We start from the raw sequence: 22,915 nt of genomic DNA, 5'->3' as shown, positions 1-22,915 counted from the left end.
CCCAGCCACAGGACCTCAGTCTTTGAAGGATTGAGCTTCAAGTGACTCTGCTTGAGCCATCCTGTCACTGCTTCCAGGCAGCTGGCTAATGTTTCTGGGGGAGAGTCAGGGCGGCCATCCATGAGGACGAAGAGCTGGGTGTCATCAGTATATTAATGGCAACTCAGCGCAAACCTCTGCACCAATTGAGCAATAGGGTGCATAAATATATTGAATAGAATTGGAGAGATAACTGCCCCCTGAGGGACACCACATGCCAGCTGGTGATGGTTTGATGTGCTCTCTCCTAGTGCTATCCTTTGTCCATAATCCTGGAGGAAGGAGATCAGCCACTGAAAAGCAGTTCTTCTGATCTTGGCATTGGCGAGATGTAAACTAAAAGCTTAAGATTTACTCATTGCTGAGATGTCTAGTAATACAAGCAGCGCCAACCTGCCCCAGTCCAACTGGCGACGGAGGTCGTCCATCAAGGCAAATAGGACTGTATCTACCCCATGGCCAGGCCGTAAACCTGACTGGTATAAGACTGAAGCTTCTTCCAAGTAGGCTGACAATTGTCTTATGACAGCCTTTTCAAGGTTGTCATGGGTCCAAAGATGTTTTTTTGAGTAGCAAGCAAACCACTGCCTCTTTTAACACCCCTCCCCCGGAATTCTCCTGTTTAGAGGGAGAGGTTGATTATCTCCCAGAGATAGGCCACTACTCTTCTATTGTTTTTAGTAGTCATGATGGGCATGGGTCTAAGGAGCAAGTGGTTGGTTTTGCTGCCTTTAGCATCTTGTCCACTTCAGTCAGCGTGAGTCATCTGAAGTTATTCAATGTACTCTCCAAAGATGGCTAAGGGGCCTCTAGTTCACTTTCTGTCTAAAGTTGTGGAGAGGTCGTGGTGTAGTGTAGAGATTTTGTCTGCAAAGTGACTCGTCGCAAATGCCTCACAGCCGATGTCCAATTAGTTATTATTTTGGCACCCTTACTCTAGGGCGGTAAGGGATCGAACTATCCTAAATAATTGTGCTGGGCGTGAGTTAGCAGACGCGATTTTGGTTGAGTAAAATTTGTGTTTTACCGACTTCACTGCCATCTCATAGTCTCTCCTTCTCTGCATTCTATCAGATGTTCTCGCAATGCTTACACAAGAGTAAGTCCCACTGAGGTTCACTTGGTAAGGTTGACAATTATCTGAAAAAAGCGCTCTCCTTTTAATGGAGACAATGGGATGTTACCAGGTGATGTTAGATACTTCCATGCCATGAAATCTTCAGTTGTTCATTTCCACTCATTGAACCTCTATTCTCCAGGCATATTGGCAACCCAACTTTCAAGGAAATATTCATGGGAATCAACCTTAATTATTTTTATTGCCAGAGGAATCCTTTTCTATCTCACAGAGTAGCCAGTGTGCTGACACTCTTCTATAACACTTTATTTTCCTTAGGAACTAAGGGGGTGGGCATGAAAGCTAAATAAATAAAGCATGCAAGTGAGAGCCTTTAGAAGACCTTGATCTCAAGGACGTAACTCACACTTTCCATACAGGCCACTTAAAGCAGTGGTCCCCAACCTGCAGGCTGCGGCCCGGTACCGGGCCGCGAAGGCCATGGCGCCGGGCCGCGTCTCCCTCTCCCCGCCCCCCCCCCCCCCGCAGTAAAAAACTTCCCAGAACGCAAGCTTGCGGCCCGGGAAGCTTCTTACTGCGGGAGGGCGGGGAGAGGGAATCAGGGACGGCCGCGCCCATGCGGGCGCGGCCCGATCCACGGGCGCGGCCCGCGGGCGCGGGCCGATGCATGGGCGTGGCCCGCGCGGGCTGCGCCCCGATGCCCTGCCGGTCCCCAACCTCAGAAAGGTTGGGGACCACTGACTTAAAGTACTTTTGAACTTTTCCAGCAATTGGTATTCATATTTGAAAGAAATCAAATTTTCAGTGCAGTTGTATTAAGTTTCTTAATCCCTTGATAGCTGTGGAGGACAGTGGATTTCAAACTACACTTCATTCTTGCATTTGTGTCATCTAAGAACAGTAATGAATATGTACATTCTATTTATAGCACATTTTTAATCTATCATTTTCCCATGGAATTGTGCATTTGAGAATGGCTTTAAAATTTATATTCTCTTTCCAGTTAAAAATGGGAGGGGAGACATCTCAGTTACCTGCCACAAGCTGCTTGCAGGAAAGGTGGGCTATAAATTTAAAAATAAATTCTTTCCCTTTCTATACTGTTTGGGTAAAGAAGCATGGTTGAAGAAAAATCTTTCAGTTTTACCTTTTGCCAGCTTCTTTTACTTGCTGTCGTTAAGTGCTCTGAGGAGGGTATCTCTCCCTGCCCCCCCAGTACTTCCACCATGAAGGCACATGAATATGCACCAGTGCACAGCACTACTCACATTGTTAGAAAATAAATTGATAAGCCTTTCCCCAACTTTGCTGGTTTATCTAGATAGCAAAAATGGGGAGAGCAGATTATTGAAGGAAAGGGCTGCCAGGCAGTTTAGAAATTTACTTGTGAGATTGTGTCTCAGTTTAGTTGCAAGGCAATTTGAGGCGGGATCTGAGGTGGGTAGGGAAAATGTCTTCTCCCACATTGAATGGTCACAATGTGATGATGCTTGAGGGTGGAAAGTGCATCTTGTGAACAGTAAGGAATATGTATTGAAAAGGAGGAAGATTCATAAATGATGATTTAAACAATTAAAATGCTATACAATTTGAGTCTTAGCACAAAAAATGTATATTCTGTTGGCAGTGTTGCTTCCAGCATGCTGAAAGGAATAAAAAGATAAACTAGGTCATCACTAGATGGCAGGACAAGAATTGTGGAATTGAATTAGAGAGAGAAAATTCTTAGAATAGCTGACAGAAAACTGCCCCCCATACCGATGTACTAAAATAGAGCTGGAATCCTAAGAATATATTCCTGAGAGTAAGCTCCACTGACTAAAATGAGACAGTTCCCAGATTGCTTCTCCAGTGACACAAAGGCCTCATTTAGTTTGCAAATAATAACTCAAACAATGAGGTATAATGTTAGATCTGTGGGTCAAGGAAGATGGAGGCACTGGAATCATTCAGTTGTTTATTGGTGAAACTATGTAGTACAAGAGAGTATCATGACTTCACTGAAAATCCCCTGAGAAAAAAAACCAATATATGCAACAATAAATCTACCTGTGACTGAGTGATTGGCCATATGGCAGTTTGAACTGATTGGCTCCATGGACGATCTTGCCATGAGCCGACCAGTCAGGCTGTGGCTACCACATACGAATTGACCAGCTCCCGTAGGGAAGCCAGCCATGAGCCAATTGGTAGCTCCGAATCTTGATACTGCCTCGGACATCAAGCTCAGTCCTCAGTAGGGCTGCATAGCTACAGGAGAGAAAGTAGCTAACTGTTATCAGTTCACATGTGGAGTCCCACAGGAAGTGGTCCTCTCTCCAATACTATTGCATATCTTCATGTGCCCTTTTGATCAGCTGGTGCAGACACTTGGGTTGGGGTGTCATAGAATCATAGAATTGGAAGGGGCCATACAGGCCATCTAGTCCAACCCCCTGCTCAATGCAGGATGAGTCCTGACCATCCTAAAGCATCCAAGAAAAGTGTGTATCCAGCCTTTGCTTGAAGACTGCCAGTGAGGGGGAGTTCACCACCTCCTTAGGCAGCCTATTCCACTGCTGAACTACTCTGACTGTGAAAAATTTTTTCCTGATATCTAGCCTATATCATTGTACTTGTAGTTTAAACCCATTACTGCGTGTCCTCTCCTCTGCAGCCAACGGAAACAGCATCCTGCCCTCCTCCAAGTGACAACCTTTCAAATACTTAAAGAGGGCTATCATGTCCCCTCTCAACCTCCTTTTCTCCAGGCTGAACATTCCCAAGTCCCTCAACCTATCTTCATAGGGCTTGGTCCCTTGGCCCCAGATCATCTTCGTCGCTCTCCTCTGTACCCTTTCAATTTTATCTACGTCCTTCTTGAAGTGAGGCCTCCAGAACTGCACACAGTACTCCAGGTGTGGTCTGACCAGTGCCGTCATAAATAGGCAGATGTCCGGGGACGAGGGGTTGGAGCCCAGGGGAGCAAAGAAATGCTGCCGCGGAAAGTCCAAGTTGCAGCAAGCCAAGAAACCAAACGGTAGTTGTGGGGAACGGGACCGTGGAGGAGCCCAGACAAATTAGGAACCCAGGGGAGACATTAATAGCGTCCCTGGACTCAGGCACCTCCCCAGAGACCACAGCAGGAAGGGGGAAAGAGAAGAGAGAGGTGGAGGTGAAGGAAAGACCGATGAAGCGGGGGGGGGGGACAGATGGAGAAGTCAGTGTTGTTAGACTTTAAAGTATTAACCTGAAGTTTGTTTGATTTTGCTACAATGGACTAACACAGCCACTCCTGTGTTTTCAGAATCATCATATAATAAAAACATTTCTTTGGTGTTCACCCTTAATTTTATCTTTTTATTTATTATTCTCTTGTAACTGTATACATAAGGGAAAAATTATACATTTAAACAAGGAAAGGCCAAATCTCAAAATCGCTACCTACTCATAGTACAATCTCAAAATTTACATAATACACTATTTAAACCTTTCCTCATAAAGAAATAACTGTTAACAAATTTTTAGTGGTTAACAAATGGTCTCTTAATTCCATTTTGTCAGTCTTTAAACCTATAAAAAGGTAAAGGTATGCCCTGTGCAAGCACCGAGTCATATCTGACCCTTGGAGTGATGCCCTCTAGCGTTTTCATGGCAGACTCAATACGGGGTGGTTTGCCAGTGCCTTCCCCAGTCATTACCATTTACCCCCCAGCAAGCTGGGTACCCATTTTACCAACCTCGGAAGGATGGAAGGCTGTGTCAGCCTTGAGCCAGCTGCTGGGATTGAACTCACAGCCTCATGGGCAGAGTTTAAAGGTAAAGGTATCCCTGGTGCAAGCACTGGGTCATGTCTGAGCCGGCTGCTGGGATTGAACTCCCAACCTCATGGACAGACAGCTTCAGAAAGCATTTCTGCTGCCTTACTACTCTGCACCACAAGAGGCTCTTACTGGGCAGAGCTTACCATCCCATAATTTAAATCAGGAGTCCCCAACATTTTTGAGCTAGCAGCGTGGGCACAACCACAAAATGGCTCTTATAGGAGGCAGAGCCAATGACAAAGCAGCTGTTGCAGTATATAGAGCCAATCACAAAATGTCATGCATAACTTCAATATTTCAGGCAGAAGTTTCAAAAACAATTTCTTGCATACAGACAGCTTCACTGCATGACTGAAGGTAAGATTCACAAACAGACTAGAACAGGAGATTGCTGAATTACAAGTTATTACAACATCACCCTGCCAACAAAAGTGCATTTAAGGCTATGGTATTCCCAGTTGCAATGTATGGCTGCAAAAGTTGGAACATAAGGAAGGCCAGGCATCAAAGAATTGAGGCTTTTGAACTCTGGTGCTGGAGAAGACTCTTGCGAGTCCCTTGGACTGCAAGGTGAACAAACCAGTCAGTCCTAGAGGAGATCAGCCCTGACTGCTCTTTAGAAGGCCAGATCCTGAAGATGAAACTCAAATACTTTGGCCACCTCATGAGAAGGAAGGACTCCCTGGAGAAGAGCCTAATGCTGGGAGCGATCGAGGGCAAAAGAAGAAGGGGACGACAGAGAATGAGGTGGCTGGATGGAGTCACTGAAGCAGTCGGTGCAAACTTAAATGGACTCCGGGGAATGGTAGAGGACAGGAAGGCCTGAAGGATCATTGTCCATGGGGTCCCGATGGGTCGGACACGACTTCGCACCTAACAACAACAACAACATTCAGGCAATGGAACCTCCAGGGTTTAACAGTAATATCTGGTTCTTATCTCACTACACATACTAAATCACTCAGTTCTGGTTTATACCCAGAATTTAACTTTGTTGGTCTGAAAGATGCCGCTGGACTCAAACTTAGTTTTCAGATCTGTAAATGCTATTTTTCTGCTATTCACAGATCTTTAATCCAATCTTGCTATATTTATCACTCAGTTACTTATCCACCCCCACCCTTTATGTATGTAAATGTGTTGGCTGAGGAAGCCACGCCCACGCATCGGCCGCGCCCGTGCATCGGGCCGCGCCCCGGCCCTGATTCCCTCTCCCCGCCCTCCCGCAGTAAGAAGCTTCCCGGGCCGCAAGCTTGCGGCCTGGGAAGTTTTTTACTGCGGAGGGGGGGGGGGCGAGCGGGGAGAGGGAGCCGCGGCCCGCAGGTTGGGGACCACTGTTTTAAGGAAAGTGCATGCACATAAAAGCTTAAACCCAGAATTAAACTTTGTTGGTTTGAAAGGTACCACTGGACTCTTTTCCGTTGCTTCAGAACAACATGGCTACCTTCCTGAATATGTCAAAAGTAATAGTTACTCTTTCAAACTGCTTTCAACTCTGACAAGATTATTGTATGTCATCGCATGCCCTTTCCAGGTCAGGCTTTCTCAACCATGGTTTCGTGAATCTCTGGGGTTTCTTGCTATAGAAGGAATTAAGGTTTCAAAAAACCCATAAAGTTAAGGTTAACACAAAACGGCCTTGCACTTGTTTGCCTGGCAAACAGTGTCTAAGTCCATTTACTTTGTGGTTGATGGACAACTCTGTTGTGACGATAACACGGGAGTCGTTGCCTCGTAAGCCCTCTCGAATTTCTTGGACGCACAGTAAGAAGCTATGCCGGCAAGTGGCTTCGTCACAGCGAGTCTTGCAACTGTGCGTTCAAGACAAATGCAACGGAGGCCTGTTGGCAAGGCCTCTCACGCTAGAGCCCCACCTGCACCTTTGCTGAGAAGCTCGACGCCCCCACCCCCCCGCGTGACCACGGCTTCCCCTCCGCCGAGCGCCGGGAGCCCAAGGTAGCAGGGTGGGAGGGCGTCGTCTCGCGCAGCCAATGAGAGCGCGAAGGCCTCTCGCGTGAGCGGCTCAGGGAGGCGTCGGCCGTCTTTGGGTTGCGAGAGGCCGGGGGGCGGAGTGCTGCTCGCAGAACTGGCGATTAGCGCGCGAAGCCATCATGAGCGGCGATGGAGACGCGGTTGTGCTCGTTGCTGCTGCGAGGACCCCCGTTGGTGAGTGGCAGAGCGGGCGATTTTGACGCCCATCACTAATGTAGCGTCGCCGTTGGGTTCTTGAGGGCAGACGGATGAATCGCGCATAATCACGGCGTCCAAAAGTGCCTCGCTTCAAGTCCCTGATCTCCTCGTCTCCCCCCCCCGAGCTCCTAAGAATACTGGGGATGCCTCGACGCTTGAGCGGATTGTGGCGGGAGAGGGGAAGAAAGTGCAGTTTAGGGGGCTCCAGCTAATGGCTCCGTTTTAACGCCGCACTAGGGATGCTGCGAGACTCCCTTAAAGCCTGGTCAGTCATCATCATGGGTCTTTATGGCAGAAGAATGTTGGCATGTACAGGAGCCCGTAATGATTGGAAGACTTCACAGCGATCTAACGATCGTAATTGATTTTTTGAGGCACAGGCTGCCAAATAATACTTTCTACCCGCCCAGTCTTTGCAAAAGCAATTGCCTGAAATCCCCATGATCGAAGGCATTCTTTTGCCTTCAGAGTTACTTCTCTTGCAGGGGAAGGAGGTAGACGCTGCGCTCTTGACGCGTCTTCCTCAAGAGCAATCCCGTGGATTTCAGCGAGATTATGCCAGAGAAAATGACTCATCCCGAATTCCCGGTGCCGGGAGTTCCCCTGGACGAGAGTATCCGCCGGGAGGGAACGAAGCGTGGTCGTGAGACGACGGGAAGCGCCGCCCTCGCCTGCTCTGTGCTCGCCGTGATTGGGCAGTGGCTGTAGAGCCATCGGGTGGAGCTGCGCTGTCATTGCTCGGTGGGCGTCGCTCTCGGGTCACTCTTGTTCCGATGGGCTAGCTCACTTCATCAGATAGGGTATAGCTCCCTATGACCAGTACCTAAACTAGGAATCAGTGACTTTCCAAAGATGGAGAACCCTCCACCTCCCGAGGAAGCCTGTTCCACTGAGAAACTGCTCTAATTGTCAGGAACTTCTTCCTGATGTTTAGACGGATCTTCTTTTGAGTTAATTTCATCCCACTGGTTCTGGTCCATTCCTCCAGGGCAAGAGAGAACAATTCTACTCCATCCTCTACATGTCAGCCTTTTAAACATTCAAAGTACCCTCACTTGGATTGCTAGCAACTATTCATGTGGGTCATTTCCCATTCTGCAAAACATTTCTAGGAAGCCTACAAAAGTTGTGCTACACTGCTTTTCACATGAGTTGGGCCCCGGGGGAGGGGGCAGTTTGCTGCTATTAATTCTGCTAGCCCACTGGAATTTGTATCTACCATAGTCCAAACTTGTAAGCAGGCCTTTCCTTTGGATCTAACATTGATTTTGAATTGATGCCCTATTTGTTGGCCTCCAAGGCAGCTGGTTGTCCACTATGTGAAACTGGATGCTGGACTAGGTGGACCACTGGTCTGATCTAGCAGGGTATTTCTTTTGTATATGGCTAAAATTATTTAAATAGAGGGTATAGTTCCAGAGGTGGCAGCTGCACTGGCCTGGTGTAGCTAAAATAGCGTATTAATATTAGAATTGAGGTCCCCAAGTGTTTTGATAGCAAAGCATAAATATTGGAGGGAATTTGACAGTAGATATAATGGAGTTGTTAAATTTTTATTTCATTTCTATACTGTTCTCCCTTGTGGCTCAGGACAGTTTACAATACAAGTTTGCAGAAAATATATCAACATTTGCGACTTAGCATTGTGAACACAACAACACTAAGACAATTATAAACTGTGCAGTGTTCAACCATTAACTTGGATGTAACTTCAATTAATGTGGATGCAACTTCAATTAATTAATGGTTTGGCCGATCAATAGTTACCCTGTGCTGTATCTGATGGGACACAACTGGTGGTAGCAGCCAATCAGATACATAAATAAATTCATAATAAAATGCAGGTGTTCATTTTCTTTTCTAAATGTTGTAACTTAAATAAGTTTGTGTTCTATTACTAGACATCACATTTGTTTCAACATTCGGTATTTCAAGCTGCAGTCTTCAGCAAATCGCTGAAATTAAAATAACGTCTAAGTAAAAATGCTGTAAACAACATGGCTAATCAATGCGAGTGTCAGGGTATATGCATTTGAGATTCAAAGGTTCCTTCATTAGACATAAGTAGAAATGCTTTTTGGGAAAATAATCAAGTGGACATATGCCTTTCTTTGATTTAAAATGTTTTATTTAGGATCCTTCAATGGTACATTGTCTACCTTGCATGCCCACGAACTCGGTTCTGTAGCTGTGAAGGAAGTCTTGAAAAGGGCAAATATCAAGCCTGAAGAAGTATCTGAAGTTATATTTGGGCAAGTCTTGGCAGCAGGTTGGTCTTTAAATCTAATGTTATGTTTTATTCTGGACCCTTTTTATAACTTCTTCTCTATACATATTTGCACCAAGTTGAAAGAATGTGCATTTATGTCATGAATCACAGCTACTGAAGTCATATCATTGTACAATTCAAAATTGTAATATCTTTGATGCAGCATGAGATGATGGGCTTCTCACACCTGTTATCCGCATCCTTCTGTAACAAATAGAATTTCAGGTACAGAATAATAGATGGGAAGGAGGCAGCTGACGGGGCCAGAAGGAAGAAGCAAGAGTTGTCTTGCATTCTGCTTCAGGGGAGAATTAAAGGTTATAGCCTGGTAGCCATCAACTTGACTTATAAATTTGATTGATTTCTTAGGTTTCATTTTCTGAGGGAAAATACTGTATGAGAATATGCTAAAACTAGTTTTTAATGTATCAAACTTATTTGAACGGTAAGAATTTAATAATAAAGGTGTGCCACGGTAAATTACCTATTTAAGTAACTTGGAGATAGTGGTTTCAGCTGAAGTGCCATCAACTCATGATATCTGTTCCACATCATTGTCCCACCCAAATGATCCACCTTCCATACCTGCTTTGAGGAGTGCTGAAGTGACCAAGTATGATACCATTTCAAAAGCTGCCTCAAGCAAAATTGGGGAAGAGCTTTTTCATTTCACTGACTGTAAAATATCCTGGAAAATAATGTACTTTTGTACTAACCAAGGGTGATACATAATTGCCCAGGGAAGGAATGGCCAGAAAGCAGCTGATTTTCTGCTTTGACTCATAGAAATGCCTATTACCTCATTAATTAAATGTAATTGAAAAGGTAGATGAAGTGATAGTGAGAATATGCCAGTGCAAGAAAATTATAATTATTCCAAAGTCAAAACAGGTTCCACCCAGGGTGCTCAAAATAAAGATAATTTAAGCAACTGTAACACGAAGGTGTTGAAATGTAGACTTAAGGAATATAATATACACTTTTCAAAGCTCTCAAAGGAAGAGCTGTTTACTAAAAGCCAAGTGGATAGTTAATAATGTTGCAGCCAATTCGTTTGTCTTGGTTTTTAAAAAAATCAGAGCTCAATTTAGCCTCTGCATATTTTGAGTTCAGTGTTTCTCTGCAGGTGCTGGTCAGAATCCTGCTCGACAAGCCAGTGTCGGTGCGGGGATTCCATATGACGTACCAGCTTGGGGCTGCCAAATGATATGTGGTTCGGGTCTAAAAGCTGTATGCCTAGGAGCCCAGTCCATTATGACAGGAGAGTCCAGTGTTGTGGTGGCTGGAGGCATGGAAAGCATGAGCAAGGTAAGACAACAGTGTTATTCATGACAGGCAGTCAGACCCTCGGACATCAAGAGATTGAATATGAAATATTTGGACCAGCTCTACACGGGCACTGAGGAAGGGCTGTGGCTCAGTGGCAGAGCATCTGCTTTGTTTGAAGAGGGCTGACACAGGTTCATTCCCTAATAACTCCAATTAAAAGGATCAAGTACTAGGTGATATGAAAGACCTCTGTGTGTGAGCCTGGAGAATGGTTGTCAAGCTGGGTAGACAACAGCTACCTTCATAGAGCCAGTGTGGTGTAGTGGTTAGGAGTGGTGCCCTCTAAATCTGGTGAGCCGGGTTTGATTCCCCACTCTTCCACGTGTAGTCACAGTTCATAGAATCATAGAGTTGGAAGGGGCCATACAGGCCATCTAGTCCAACCCCCTGCTCAACGCAGGATTAGCCCTAAGCATCCTAAAGCATCCAAGAAAAGTGTGTATCCAACCTTTGCTTGAAGACTTCCAGTGAGGGGGCGCTCACCACCTCCTTAGGCAGCCTATTCCACTGCTGAACTACTCTGACTGTGAAAAACTTTTTCCTGATATCTAGCCTATATCGTTGTACTTGAAGTTTAAACCCATTACTGCGTGTCCTCTCCTCTGCAGCCAGCAGAAACAGCATCCTGCCCTCCTCCAAGTGACAACCTTTCAAATACTTAAAGAGGGCTATCATGTCCCCTCTCAACCTCCTTTTCTCCAGGCTGAACATTCCTAAGTCCCTCAACCTATCTTCATAGGGCTTGGTCCCTTGGCCCCAGATCATCTTCGTCGCTCTCCTCTGTACCCTTTCAATTTTATCGATGTCCTTCTTGAAGTGAGGCCTCCAGAACTGCACACAGTACTCCAGGTGTGGTCTGACCAGCGCCGTATACAATGGGACTATGACATCTTGTGATTTTGATGGGAAGCCTCTGTTGATACAGCCCAAAATGGCATTTGCCTTTTTTACCGCTGCATCACACTGCCTGCTCATGTTTAGTTTACAATCCACAAGTACCCCAAGGTCTCGTTCACACACAGTGCTACCTAGAAGCGTATCCCCCATCCAGTAGGCATGCTTTTCATTTTTCTGACCCAGATGCAGAACTTTACACTTATCTTTATTAAATTGCATCTTGTTCTCATTTGCCCATTTTTCCATTGTGTTCAGATCTCATTGAACTCTGTCTCTATCTTCCGGAGTATTTGCCAGTCCTCCCAATTTGATGTCATCTGCAAACTTGATGAGTAGTCCCTCCACCCCCTGATCTAGATCATTAATAAATATGTTAAAAAGTACCGGGCTGAGCACCGAACCCTGAGGTACCCCGCTACTCACCTCTCTCCAGTCTGATGAAAGTTCTTTCTACCTCACAGGGTGTCTGTTGCGAGGAGAGGAAGGGAAGGTAATTGTAAGACTCATTTGGGTACTGAAAAGCGGGATATAAAAAACAACTCTTATGGCTACTATGTGTGGAAGAATTATGCAGAGGTAATAAGCACTGAGGAACTCCTTATTGCTTCCCATATTCTAGACAGAGTTCACCAGATCCTTGTCTGGAGGTTGTCTTGAAATACTCCAAAATGCCAGAATTGTCAGCATTAGAGTATCCTCAAGGTTTCAGTTCTATCCTCAAGGTTTCAGTTTTGCTTCACAGCAGACAAGAGAGAGGGCTGGGCAGTGGGAGCAGTGGAGGAAGGCTGGAAGGAGTGCTGTACTAACTACCGTCTTCCCTGGACCATTTCATGACATTGGCACGACCTTCTGATGGTCTGGCCTTCTAAAACTGCCAAACACACCAGGGCTGAGTAATACTTTTCCAAGCACTTGTAAAACAGATGTTGTGTGTTATAAAGAGCCAGAAATAGTTGTACAATATTTCTGTTCTGCTCCTGGAAATGTGCTCTTCTACCAGAATATTCTATACTATGCCGTAGAATCCTAAGTGGAATTAAACCTTTCTAAGTAAATTGAAGTCAGTGTAACCCTGACAGTTTAACTCTGTTCAGGACAAGAGCAAACTTTGAATCCAGTGGCACCCTTGAGATTCAGACTTTGATCTGTTGCTTCTGACTAACATGGCCACCCACCAGAATCTGTTTAGGACTGCACTGCTGCTCAGCTTGCATTGTTAAATATTTCCTCTTTAATTGGTTTTTCACTGATGCTTACTAAAAGAAGCAAGCCAAATTCTAGCAACTGTTAAGCAGAATGCCACAAAGTTATCTTCTTTAATTAATAATGTAATTTATGTGTAATCTGTAAACCGGTCCGCGGTTATTAAATAAAACAGTGAGGGCAAGTTGGGAGGAGTTAGGGCGGGCTCTGTCTGGGATAAAAACTCGGAGGGGCGAATCAGGAGCCACTTTGCGGCTCCTGATTCGCCCCTCCGAGTGTCAATCCTGGACCAAGGAGGCAATGGAAAGGCACGCAAAGCGCGCCTCCACATTGCCTCCTTGGCCGCCATCGACTGTGCATCAATGCAGGGACGCCGTGTCGAAGACTGCTCCTTTCCAGCCGCGCACCCTCCCAACTTGCCCGAATCAAAGACACGGCCTCCCTGCTTCTTTCCAGCCACACACCGCCCGAATCTAGCGCCCATTTTATTTCACGATAAAATGGGCTTTGAATCTAGTATATATATATAATACATATTTATATAAATGCTGGACAGCTTGCCCTCTTCCAACCCTCCATTTGAAAAAAAAAAGAAAGAATGAAGTTTAATTCAGATGAGATGCCTGTTAAAGTATTGCTGGAGCAGTTCACTTGTCACTGCTAGGATTTGGTTTTATGTGTGTACGTTTTTCAGTCCAAGTCAGAGAAGACTTATGGAAGAGTAACTGGTGGTGTGATACATTGTCATGCCCCACATTCTGCTCTATGAAAAGAGTCTTGTGGGTTTCCACATAAAATCATGTGGAAAAGATGTACACATCACAGACAACAATGCCATTTTAAGCCCTTAAGGGGAGAACGATTGTCCCATGCCTAACATTAGACCCTCTCTGCTTCTTAAAACTATTGCTTCTGTCCTATTTAAACTAGCCCAGAGCTAGTTCACGTTGGTGAATATTCTCCTCTATAGCAGTGTTTTTTCCTTCAAAAACTGAAGAATAGAAGATTCATGTCATGATGAAAGGCTGAGCAGGAATGGTTTTCATTTGGGATTTCTAAATGTACCCAAATGCTTGCCTTTCAGGTACCCCACATGATTCGTATGCGCAATGGCATGAAGATGGGAGATGCCTGTTTACAGGATGGTATTCTTCTAGATGGTTTGACAGATGCCTTTTACCACTACCACATGGGTATAACTGGTAAGCCACGAGGGTCTTTAAAATGATATAGGTTGGCCAAGAAAAATAGCCTGGTGGAAAGAGTATTACATACATTGTGTGCAACTGTCCTAGTCTTTTTCTGCACCTCAGTTTTTCTACTATTTCTCAGCAAGTTGAATCCCCAGCTGATGCTCTGACTTCACAGCACCCCTTCTACAAAAGAGCAGTTATTTGGGGGATACCCTGACTGTATTGTGGGGAACAGTATAGTTGCCCTCAATTTCAAAAATACTCTGCTCCTCCTTAGTCACCAATTAAGAAAATGCCTGGCTATCATTGACTGGATGCACCAATTCATAACAGGGTTCTATAATTATAAAACATACTAAATGCATCATCATGTACTTCAACAGTGATAGAACCCCCCCCTTTTCTTGCATATACAATAGTTATTTAACATCATAACATTGTAAAGAAAAGAAAAAGGCCACCCATATTGTGAGGAACAGGATGGTTGCTGCCTTTTCAAAGGTCCCCTGTAGAGCCAGCATGATGTAGTGGTTAAAGCAGCAGCTTCTAATCTGGCGAGCCGGGTTTGATTCCCTCCTCCTTCCCCACATGCAGCCAGATATGTGATCTTGGGCTCACCACAGCACTGATAAAACTTCTGACCAAGCAGTAATATCAGGGCTCTCTCAGCTCACACGGTGTCTGTTGTGGGGAGAGGAAGGGAAGACAACTGTAAGCCAGGCAGTGAAAAGCAGGGTATAAAAACCCACTCTTCTTCTTCAATTCATAACAGCGTTATTCAATAATAATGAAGCACTCTAAATAGTCCTGATACTTCCATCAGCAATGGAACTGTTTTTTGCTTTGCATAGGCAGTAATGTTATAACATCATAACACTGTAAAAAAGAAAACACACCAGAAGCTATAAGGGAAGAGGGAGGGGATAGAGAATGAAGAAACAGCACATGGTGTCAAAACCTACCAACCCCCCAAAATGAAAGGAAATGAACTTCATGGACAAGTAATTGGATGAACAAGGCTACATGAAACCTCGCTGCCCGTTTTATCCCAAATTATTAACATTACTACATTATAATGCAAATGCAGGAAACATTATGCTTAAAAAAATTAGCAGATTGCTCAGGGGACAACCTGAGGGGGAGTCAGGAGGGTTGAACGTATGACACTGTCAACACCGAAGGACAGCAGAAAAAATTTAAAATTGGGAATTCCGCACTGGAAAATGAGTTCAGATCCAAAAGGAAATAAAAACCACATAAAACGATTCAGAAAATGCAGGGTAGCGGCACTAAATCTGGATCTACTCCTGGGGAGGCAAAGATTTGAAGTTTTATAAACATTGCTTGTTTAAGAAGGCTGATGAAGATGTTTGCACTTTTGCAGAAATGGTCTTAAGAGACATATATTTGTTTTTAACTATCTGTGACTTTTTTCAGAATGTTCAGAAGCAGTTATCACTAAATATTAGAAATACAGGCCTGAATTTACTGCTTTCAGTGCCTATTTACTGAATGCTTATCATTATTCCAAGCAAACCCTGATAGATGGCTATATATATTTCCTTTTATTTTACATTTCAGCTGAAAATGTGGCCAAGCAATGGAAAGTCAGTCGAGAGGAGCAAGATCAGCTTGCTGTAAATTCACAGAACAAGGCTGAAAATGCTCAGAAGTCTGGCTATTTTGAGAAAGAGATTGTCCCTGTTCTTATTCCTACCAGGAAAGGTATGTGTGTGCGCATGATGCATGTTTCATTTTCCCCTTCTCTATTTCATTTTCCCATTCTGTAATAAGATATAATAAGGCTTAACAAGTTGGTGATCACTGAATTAGAGAAAAACTCAATGATGTGTCTCAAAAATGTTTCTAAGTGGGAGCAAGCAAGGAGATTGTTATGTTTCAGAAGGATTCATGGATTAAATAAGATGTGCTGTTCTAGCACATTTATTGGCTATATATAAGCATGTTCTTGTAGACACAGAGAATCCCTGTATGAGCTTTTGGTAGATAAGTGTAAGATGATGCACATTAGAATCATAGAGTTGGAAGGGACCTCCTGGGTAATCTAGTCCAACCCCTGCACTATGAAGGATACTCCCAATCCTATCGCTTATCCACTGTCACCTGCCACCCTCTTGAACCGTCACAGAATCAACCTCTCATCAGATGGCTATCCAGCCTCTGGTTAAAAATTTCCAAAGATGGAGAGCCCACCACCTCCCCAGGAAGTCTGTTCCACTGAGAAACTGCTTTAACTGTCAGGAACTACTTCCGGGTGTTTAGATGGAATTTTTTTTTAGTTAACTTCATCCCATTGGTTCTGGTCCCTCTGGGGCAAGAGGGAACAACTGTGCTCTATCCTCTGTATGGCCCATTATGCACGGCCGCCAAAATGGCGATTTCGGGTCACATGGAAAACGCGGAGGTGGAAGACGCAAAGCACACCGGTTATGCACGGGACGGGGCGCGATAGCGGCAAAATCCAGAGCAACCAATTATGCACGCAGTGATCCCGGCGTCACTTCTGGTTGCGCCCTGGTCACCCGGAACCTGTGCTTTCTTCCGCGTTTTGCTAACGCGGCTTTTTTGGCGGCATGCACCGAATCTGCGGCCGGTTGCAGCTGGCACTGTGTGTTATCGGTGATTTTAGTCGCCGCCATTCCACCCCGAATGTGCGCTATTCCCCCCGTGCATAATGGGCCCATGACAGACTTTTAAATACTTGAAGATGGTTATCAGATCCCCTCTTCCTCGCTTCCTCTCCAGGCTAAACAGACCAAGCTCCTCCAACCTTTTCTCATACATCTTGGTCTTCAAACCCCTCACAATCTTTGTTGCCCTTCTCTGGGCACGCTCCAGTTTGTCTACATCCCTCTTCAACTGTGGTGCCCAAAACTGAACACAGTACTCCAAATGAGGCTGAACCAGAGCAGAAACTTAATCATGCCTTACTAACCAAAAGGTTAATTTTTCTATTTAATTACAAAATCCCTCTTGCATAGATAAGTCTTTGTTCTTCATTTTAAATGCAGTGACTGCTGTGATATTACTTGCTGCTTTGTCCTTGCAGGTCCTGTTGAAGTTAAAGCAGATGAGCACCCTCGTCATGGTAGTAACTTAGAAACGATGGCAAAACTGAAGCCTTACTTTGTGACTGATGGAACAGGAACTGTGACTGCTGCAAATGCTTCAGGTTTGTTTGAACAGCTTTGAAAAAAGGATGTGTGGCACAATGGTCCTGCCATGACCTGCAGGTCCTGCTCCACCCTGCAGTCTTGGGTTTTCCCAATACCTGGACGGGCTTTTCTCTGTGTGTGTGTTCAGATACCATCACCACATCATGACCTTTGTAGGAATTGCCCATTGGGCGGGTCTCAACTCCCAGCTTCCCTTCCAAGTTCTGAGACCTTTTGTCTCCTGCTGTCCAGTGCCTGGTTACCACTAGGACAGCTTACTGTTTGGTGCATCACTGGAGGAATAGCCACTTGCCAGCTTGACTGCCTTTCCTTTCCTCCTGGCACTCCTTTTAAAATGGTGTGTCCAATATCGTGGAGGTCTAAATGGCACCAAGAACCACTACCAGGATCAAAAGTTACAAAGCATTTATTAAAAAGAAAGTGTTCACAAGCATACTTTTAGCACAGCACCAGGTTGAGCAAGCGATTAAAAAATTCAAAAATGCAATTCCACTGATCCTTCCTCTATACCTGCCTTATCATCAGATGTTGAATATAAGGCAAGATCCTTAATTTTTGAAAGTTACAAATATTCTACTGGGTTTCCATTACCTTCTGGCTCTTTCAGGTGCACTGACCAACACATGGCCATGGCTGCCTCCCACAGACCTCAGGTTTCCATCTACTGAGATGGAATCAGCACAAAAGAGAACCAGGAGCTCTATAATTTCTCTTTCCCCACCCACTGACCATGACAGGCTGGGTCAGAGAAGCTTTCTAGTCTTACTTCCTCCTAATCTGTTCCCTGCTGGGGTGAGGTGGAGCCTTGACCATTCTGTTGTCTCTAACTAGATCTACTAGCTTTTCTGGAAAGATAGCTGAGGTGAGGCTGGAAAAGCAATTGACTTTATTGCCCTTGCCTTTTTTGACTCAGAGAGCAAAACATTTTTAAACTCAAAGTGAAAAATGCATTTTTTCACAGGATGCATGAAGGTGTCAGTTTCAAAAGAGTTTATCTTTCATTTGGTTTCAGATAGGTGAAGAGGAAATTGTGATTAATGTGTGGAATATAAAGATCTGTTTCAGAATTTTAAGAGTTTGTATTCCGAAAATTAAAAGAGAATGTGTGTGTTCCTCTACCTCAAGAAAATATTTTGAGATTGTAATGGTTGAATTCAGGTTTCACATGAAACCATTGGTAAGGAAAAATGTGCATGAACATGGCTTGTTGAAAGGCTTGCATATGGGCCTTCATTGGGCTCTCTGCCTCTTATACTAAGAATTGTGGTCATATTTATTTATATAGTCATACTGTTTTCCTCACCAATGTGGATCAAAAGCAGCTTGCAGCATTGTTCTCCCCACCCCCACCCTATTTTCACAACTCAATGAGGTAGGTTAGGCTGAGTACCTAGTGCACGGTGTCCCATTGAGCGGCTGTAGCAGAGTGAGGATCTGAACCTGAGTTTTCCAAATTTTAGTCTGACACTCTTCTACCATACCACACTGGGATTCTGGGTGTGTGTCCATTTTGAACCTAAGGCGGTTTTATTTCTCCTAAAGCCTCCAACTTGAGTAAAGCTGTGTGGGTTTATTCATGACAACTATATTTTTGTCCAGAACTTTCTATGATTTGTTGTTGTTGTTAGTTGTGAAGTCGTGTCCGACCCATCGCGACCCCATGGAGCTTTCTATGGTACCCAGAGCCTTACTCTTCTACATACTAACTCCTTCCAAGTACTTCTGCCTTTTCCAGTCTCTTTCCATCCCCAGGAAGGAAAAAAAGAAAACAGATCAAAAATTGTACAAGTGGAGTGATTGTACAAAATTATTGTTTATATTACCTGGAACTGTAAAATGAATGCACATTGTTTTTACATAAATGTGCATTAAAGGTGGGAATTTAGATTTGACTTCTGAGGTGGGTTAGCTGAAATCTGAAGACTAAAAAAACAGCAGCTCACACTTACAAAATCTGAGAAAGGCATGTCAAACATGGTAATGTAAGACAGCTGTTTACTAAGGAAAACAATCTTTGGCAAATAGAGATCATTGGAAAGGATGAGATTTTGCAGAGTAACCTGTACACAAACCTCTAGACCAGTCATAAGATGTTCTTTAAATCAGCTGGTTTAGAATAGTAGTTAACTTTAATGAAGAAAAGTATATTGAAGTCCTCAGCATTTGTTTTTGCCTAGGTTACATCTGTGTTTCATAATTTCCTGTCTGAGGCTATTAGGACTTGTTGGAAATAATCAATTTCCTGTATTCCTCACATTCATAGAACTCCCCTAGATTGGATGCAAAATGGTTGTGCTGGCACAGCTGTGCCAACAGGGGCAGTTGTATAAATCCAATAATAAATAACGCATCCATGTGTAATATTCCATCAGAAACATGAAATGAAGTCCAAATTCTGTTTGTACTAGTGGACAACTGTAGAATCTACTGTATATCTTCATGAACTTATGCAAACTCATTTGCAGGACAGAACTTATGACTGTTTTAATTTACCATATGTTTTTCTGGATTCAGTCCATCTTAACCTTTGTATTCTTCATGGCTTTTTTGAAATCTACGTGTCTGGTAAGACTCTATAGATCTTCTACATTAGGAAGATTGATCTGATACCTGGACATGTCCAAAGCTACAAGTCAATTCCCAAGTCACCTGCAAAAATTTCCTACAGAGTGATCCTACTCAGTTACACCCTTCTAAAGCCACTGATTTCAATGGGTTTAGGAAAGCATACTTAGAATTTTAGTGTTGCTCCTCAGTGTACACAGCTCAATTTATGTTACCTAGCAAGTGAACATGTGCTGTTAGTGTTGCTACTCAAAAAATTTTCAGTTATTCTTGAAGTATGATAATGATTGCACCAGAAACCTCTGTTTATGTCCCATTGAAATTAATGGGGTTTGTAAGAATGTCCCTTTCTGAATGTCTTCAGAAAGTTTTTGAGTATGGACTCTCATTTTTATGTAACACTGAAAGAAGAAAGTTGAAGATACAGAGCCTGATTAAAAAATGGAGAGTAAATTGGCAGCGATCAAGAGTTATAACAACTTTGTATCTTCTCATTTCTTCTCCAAATCTCTGTTCAAAGTCTGCATTTCCCACAGAACTTTCTCTGTCCCATCCTTTGCCAGGATTATCTTCTGCCAAAGAAAGCATGGCAGAGGCAAAGGATCTGTGTTATTTATCATGTAATGGGTTGAACCACTCCAGGTAAATAGTAACAGCTTTACTTAACTTTATGAAGTGCCTTTTGTGCAGGATATTGCACAAGAGCTACTGCAAGATCAAGTGCTGATTTTTCATGTCTGGCCAACATTGTCTACACAAATCAAAATGGCTATTTGATTCAGTCATTACAGTTCAAATTAGAGGTATGATATTTGATTGAAGGGGGAGAGGCATTGCTGAAAGATATCCTGTGTTATTTTTTGAGTAAGTGGCAGTGTAAAGATGGGATACAGTTGACAGCACAGCTGTTTGCAATGAATTCCTTGCGTTTCCATTTGCACAAGAGCTCTTGCATGAGCAGAAATGCTCAGTGGGATCCAGCCCAATATGTCTACCATGTTAATTTTTTTTAACAGCAGCATTACTTGTCTTCAGGTATGAATGATGGTGCTGCTGCTGTAATTCTCATGAAAAAAATGGAAGCACTTGGACGAGGGCTTACACCTTTGGCACAGATCGTGTCTTGGGCTCAAGTTGGCATAGACCCTTCTGTAATGGGGATAGCACCTGTCCCAGCCATAAAGAAAGCTGTAAGTATCTCAGCAGAACAACTTTAGAGTAACTAACTAATATTGGAAACAAAATTAATATTAAAAAATAGGCAGTCCGTTATTATTCTTTGCTAATGGAACTTGGGTCAAAAAACATCACGCTACTGGACTAGATATCCATAAAATCTGGATATGGTTGCTTGCAATTCTTACAATTTGTGAAAGAGCATGAAGGAGCCAAGTATAAGTTTTCTTAATGAATATGGAAAGTGTGGGGCTTATTTAATTTCACATTCATGTTTCCTTGGGGGCACATTCCACAGCCATGGACAAGCCCTACTGAACTCTCATCTCATCTTGATGGAAATAAACAGGGCAGTGAGTAATGTATTAATACACACACACAAAAAACCCCTAGGGACATTCAAATTCTAGTAACAATGACAATCAAGCACCTTTCATGCTTCCTTTTTCTACGAAATACTGCTGGTTCTAAGGAAGGGCAAGGAACTGTAAGGCACTGAAGTCTTGACCGGTAGGAACTGTTAAGACACCCAATTCAGTTGGTGTCATTTACATACTTAAGAGTATGTTGATAATTATGAGGGGAAAGAGGTTAAAAGAGGCTTTTGCTTCATTCAGTGCAAACAGAAAGTCTAAACTCTTGAGAGCTCATTTGCATCATGTTCTTTTTCTATTCTGCATTAGTTGGGGGCATGAACATAAAAGGCTATTTAAGCAACATGTGAAAAAATCCCTTAGGCCATACTGACAACCTAGAGGGCAAAGAACCCCTAACAAAAACATAGCATTTAACGTGTTCACAGCCCAGTCCTGTGAATGCTTACTTACATGTAAATCCCGGAGTTTAACAGAACCCCATAACCTCATATAGCCTGCAACTGTAGTTTAACACAGTGGTCCCCAACCTGCGGCCCGCGGCTCCCTCTCCCCGCCCCCCCCTGCAGTAAAAAAACTTCCCAGGCCGCAAGCTTGCGGCCCGGGAAGCTTCTTACTGCGGGAGGGCGGGGAGAGGGAATCAGGGCCAGGCCGGGGCGCGCCCATGTGGGCGCGGCCTGATGTGCGGGTGCGGCCCGATGCATGGGCGCGGGCGATGTGTGGGTGTGGCCCGCGCAGGTGCGGGCCGCGCCCCGATGCCCTGCCGGTCCCCAACCTCAGAAAGGTTGCGGACCACTGGTTTAACACACACCCCAGAATAGCTACTGTAAAAGAACACAACTGTTCTGCTGCCCTGGTTCTAATCTTTAGTGCTGCTTACATGTCTTTATAGGGCCCAACAGAATTGGGTATTCTGTTGGTCTTAATTCATACACCAATGGTCTACATTACCACATAATATGAAGAGTGCCTGGAATCCTTCAGCCATCACAGTCCCCACTCTTAAATTAAAAAATATTTTGCTAGTCCTAGAATCATAGAATCAGATTTGGAAGGGATCTCATGGATCATCTAGTCCAACCCCCTGCACTATGAAGGACACTCACAACCCTATTGCTCATCCACTGTAACCTGCCACCTCCTAGTCTAAATGATTTTGTCTTCTAGGTGGAAAAAGCAGGCTGGACCATGGATCAAGTGGACTTGTTTGAAATTAATGAGGCCTTTGCTTCATTAGGTGTAGCAATAACGAAAGAGCTAAAACTGAACCCTGAAAAGGTATGTCAGCATGGTAAGGTAAACTCAGAAGCAGAGATACTAAGCTGAATGGATATATTTGAAATGTTTGTCCAACAGTAAAAAACAACCTGAAGAACAGTTAATGTCCCTAAGCTCCTTACTGTAACCTAAGAAAGAACCCTGTCCTGATAACTGCTAATCCAAATACTTGGCTGAAAATGAAAAGGGGGTGGGAGGGAAGAAGGGTAGAAATGAAAACAGCTCAATGCCTGGCATAAAAAGCAAAGTCAGAATTATCGTTGGGTAAATCATTCCTTGTTTTGCAGTGTCTGGTTATAGACAGCAGACTATAAGCCAAAACAG

At 43.9% G+C, this 22,915-nt stretch overlaps 1 protein-coding gene across 2 annotated transcripts in view; it reads left to right on the top strand.

The window, feature by feature from the left end:
- Window positions 1–6,926: 6,926 nt before the first annotated feature.
- The window catches only part of ACAT2 (acetyl-CoA acetyltransferase 2), an 18,655-nt gene continuing 2,666 nt past the window's right edge, over window positions 6,927–22,915 (top strand). For both annotated transcript variants that reach the window (XR_013233421.1, XM_077348417.1), the window contains exons 1-8: window positions 6,927–7,086; window positions 9,245–9,379; window positions 10,506–10,687; window positions 13,893–14,010; window positions 15,583–15,726; window positions 17,072–17,194; window positions 20,799–20,953; window positions 22,481–22,591. Coding sequence is in view for 1 of the 2 variants with exons in the window: in XM_077348417.1 (XP_077204532.1) it covers window positions 7,032–7,086; window positions 9,245–9,379; window positions 10,506–10,687; window positions 13,893–14,010; window positions 15,583–15,726; window positions 17,072–17,194; window positions 20,799–20,953; window positions 22,481–22,591 (1,023 nt within the window). In the remaining variant the exon portion in view is untranslated. The remainder of the gene's footprint in view (window positions 7,087–9,244; window positions 9,380–10,505; window positions 10,688–13,892; window positions 14,011–15,582; window positions 15,727–17,071; window positions 17,195–20,798; window positions 20,954–22,480; window positions 22,592–22,915) is intronic.

Source organism: Paroedura picta, chromosome 1 (genome assembly GCF_049243985.1).
Source record: "Paroedura picta isolate Pp20150507F chromosome 1, Ppicta_v3.0, whole genome shotgun sequence".
In the NCBI taxonomy this organism is placed as follows: domain Eukaryota; kingdom Metazoa; phylum Chordata; class Lepidosauria; order Squamata; family Gekkonidae; genus Paroedura; species Paroedura picta.
The sequence above is the reverse complement of the archived record's forward strand: the minus strand, read 5'-3'. Positions and strand labels throughout refer to the sequence as shown.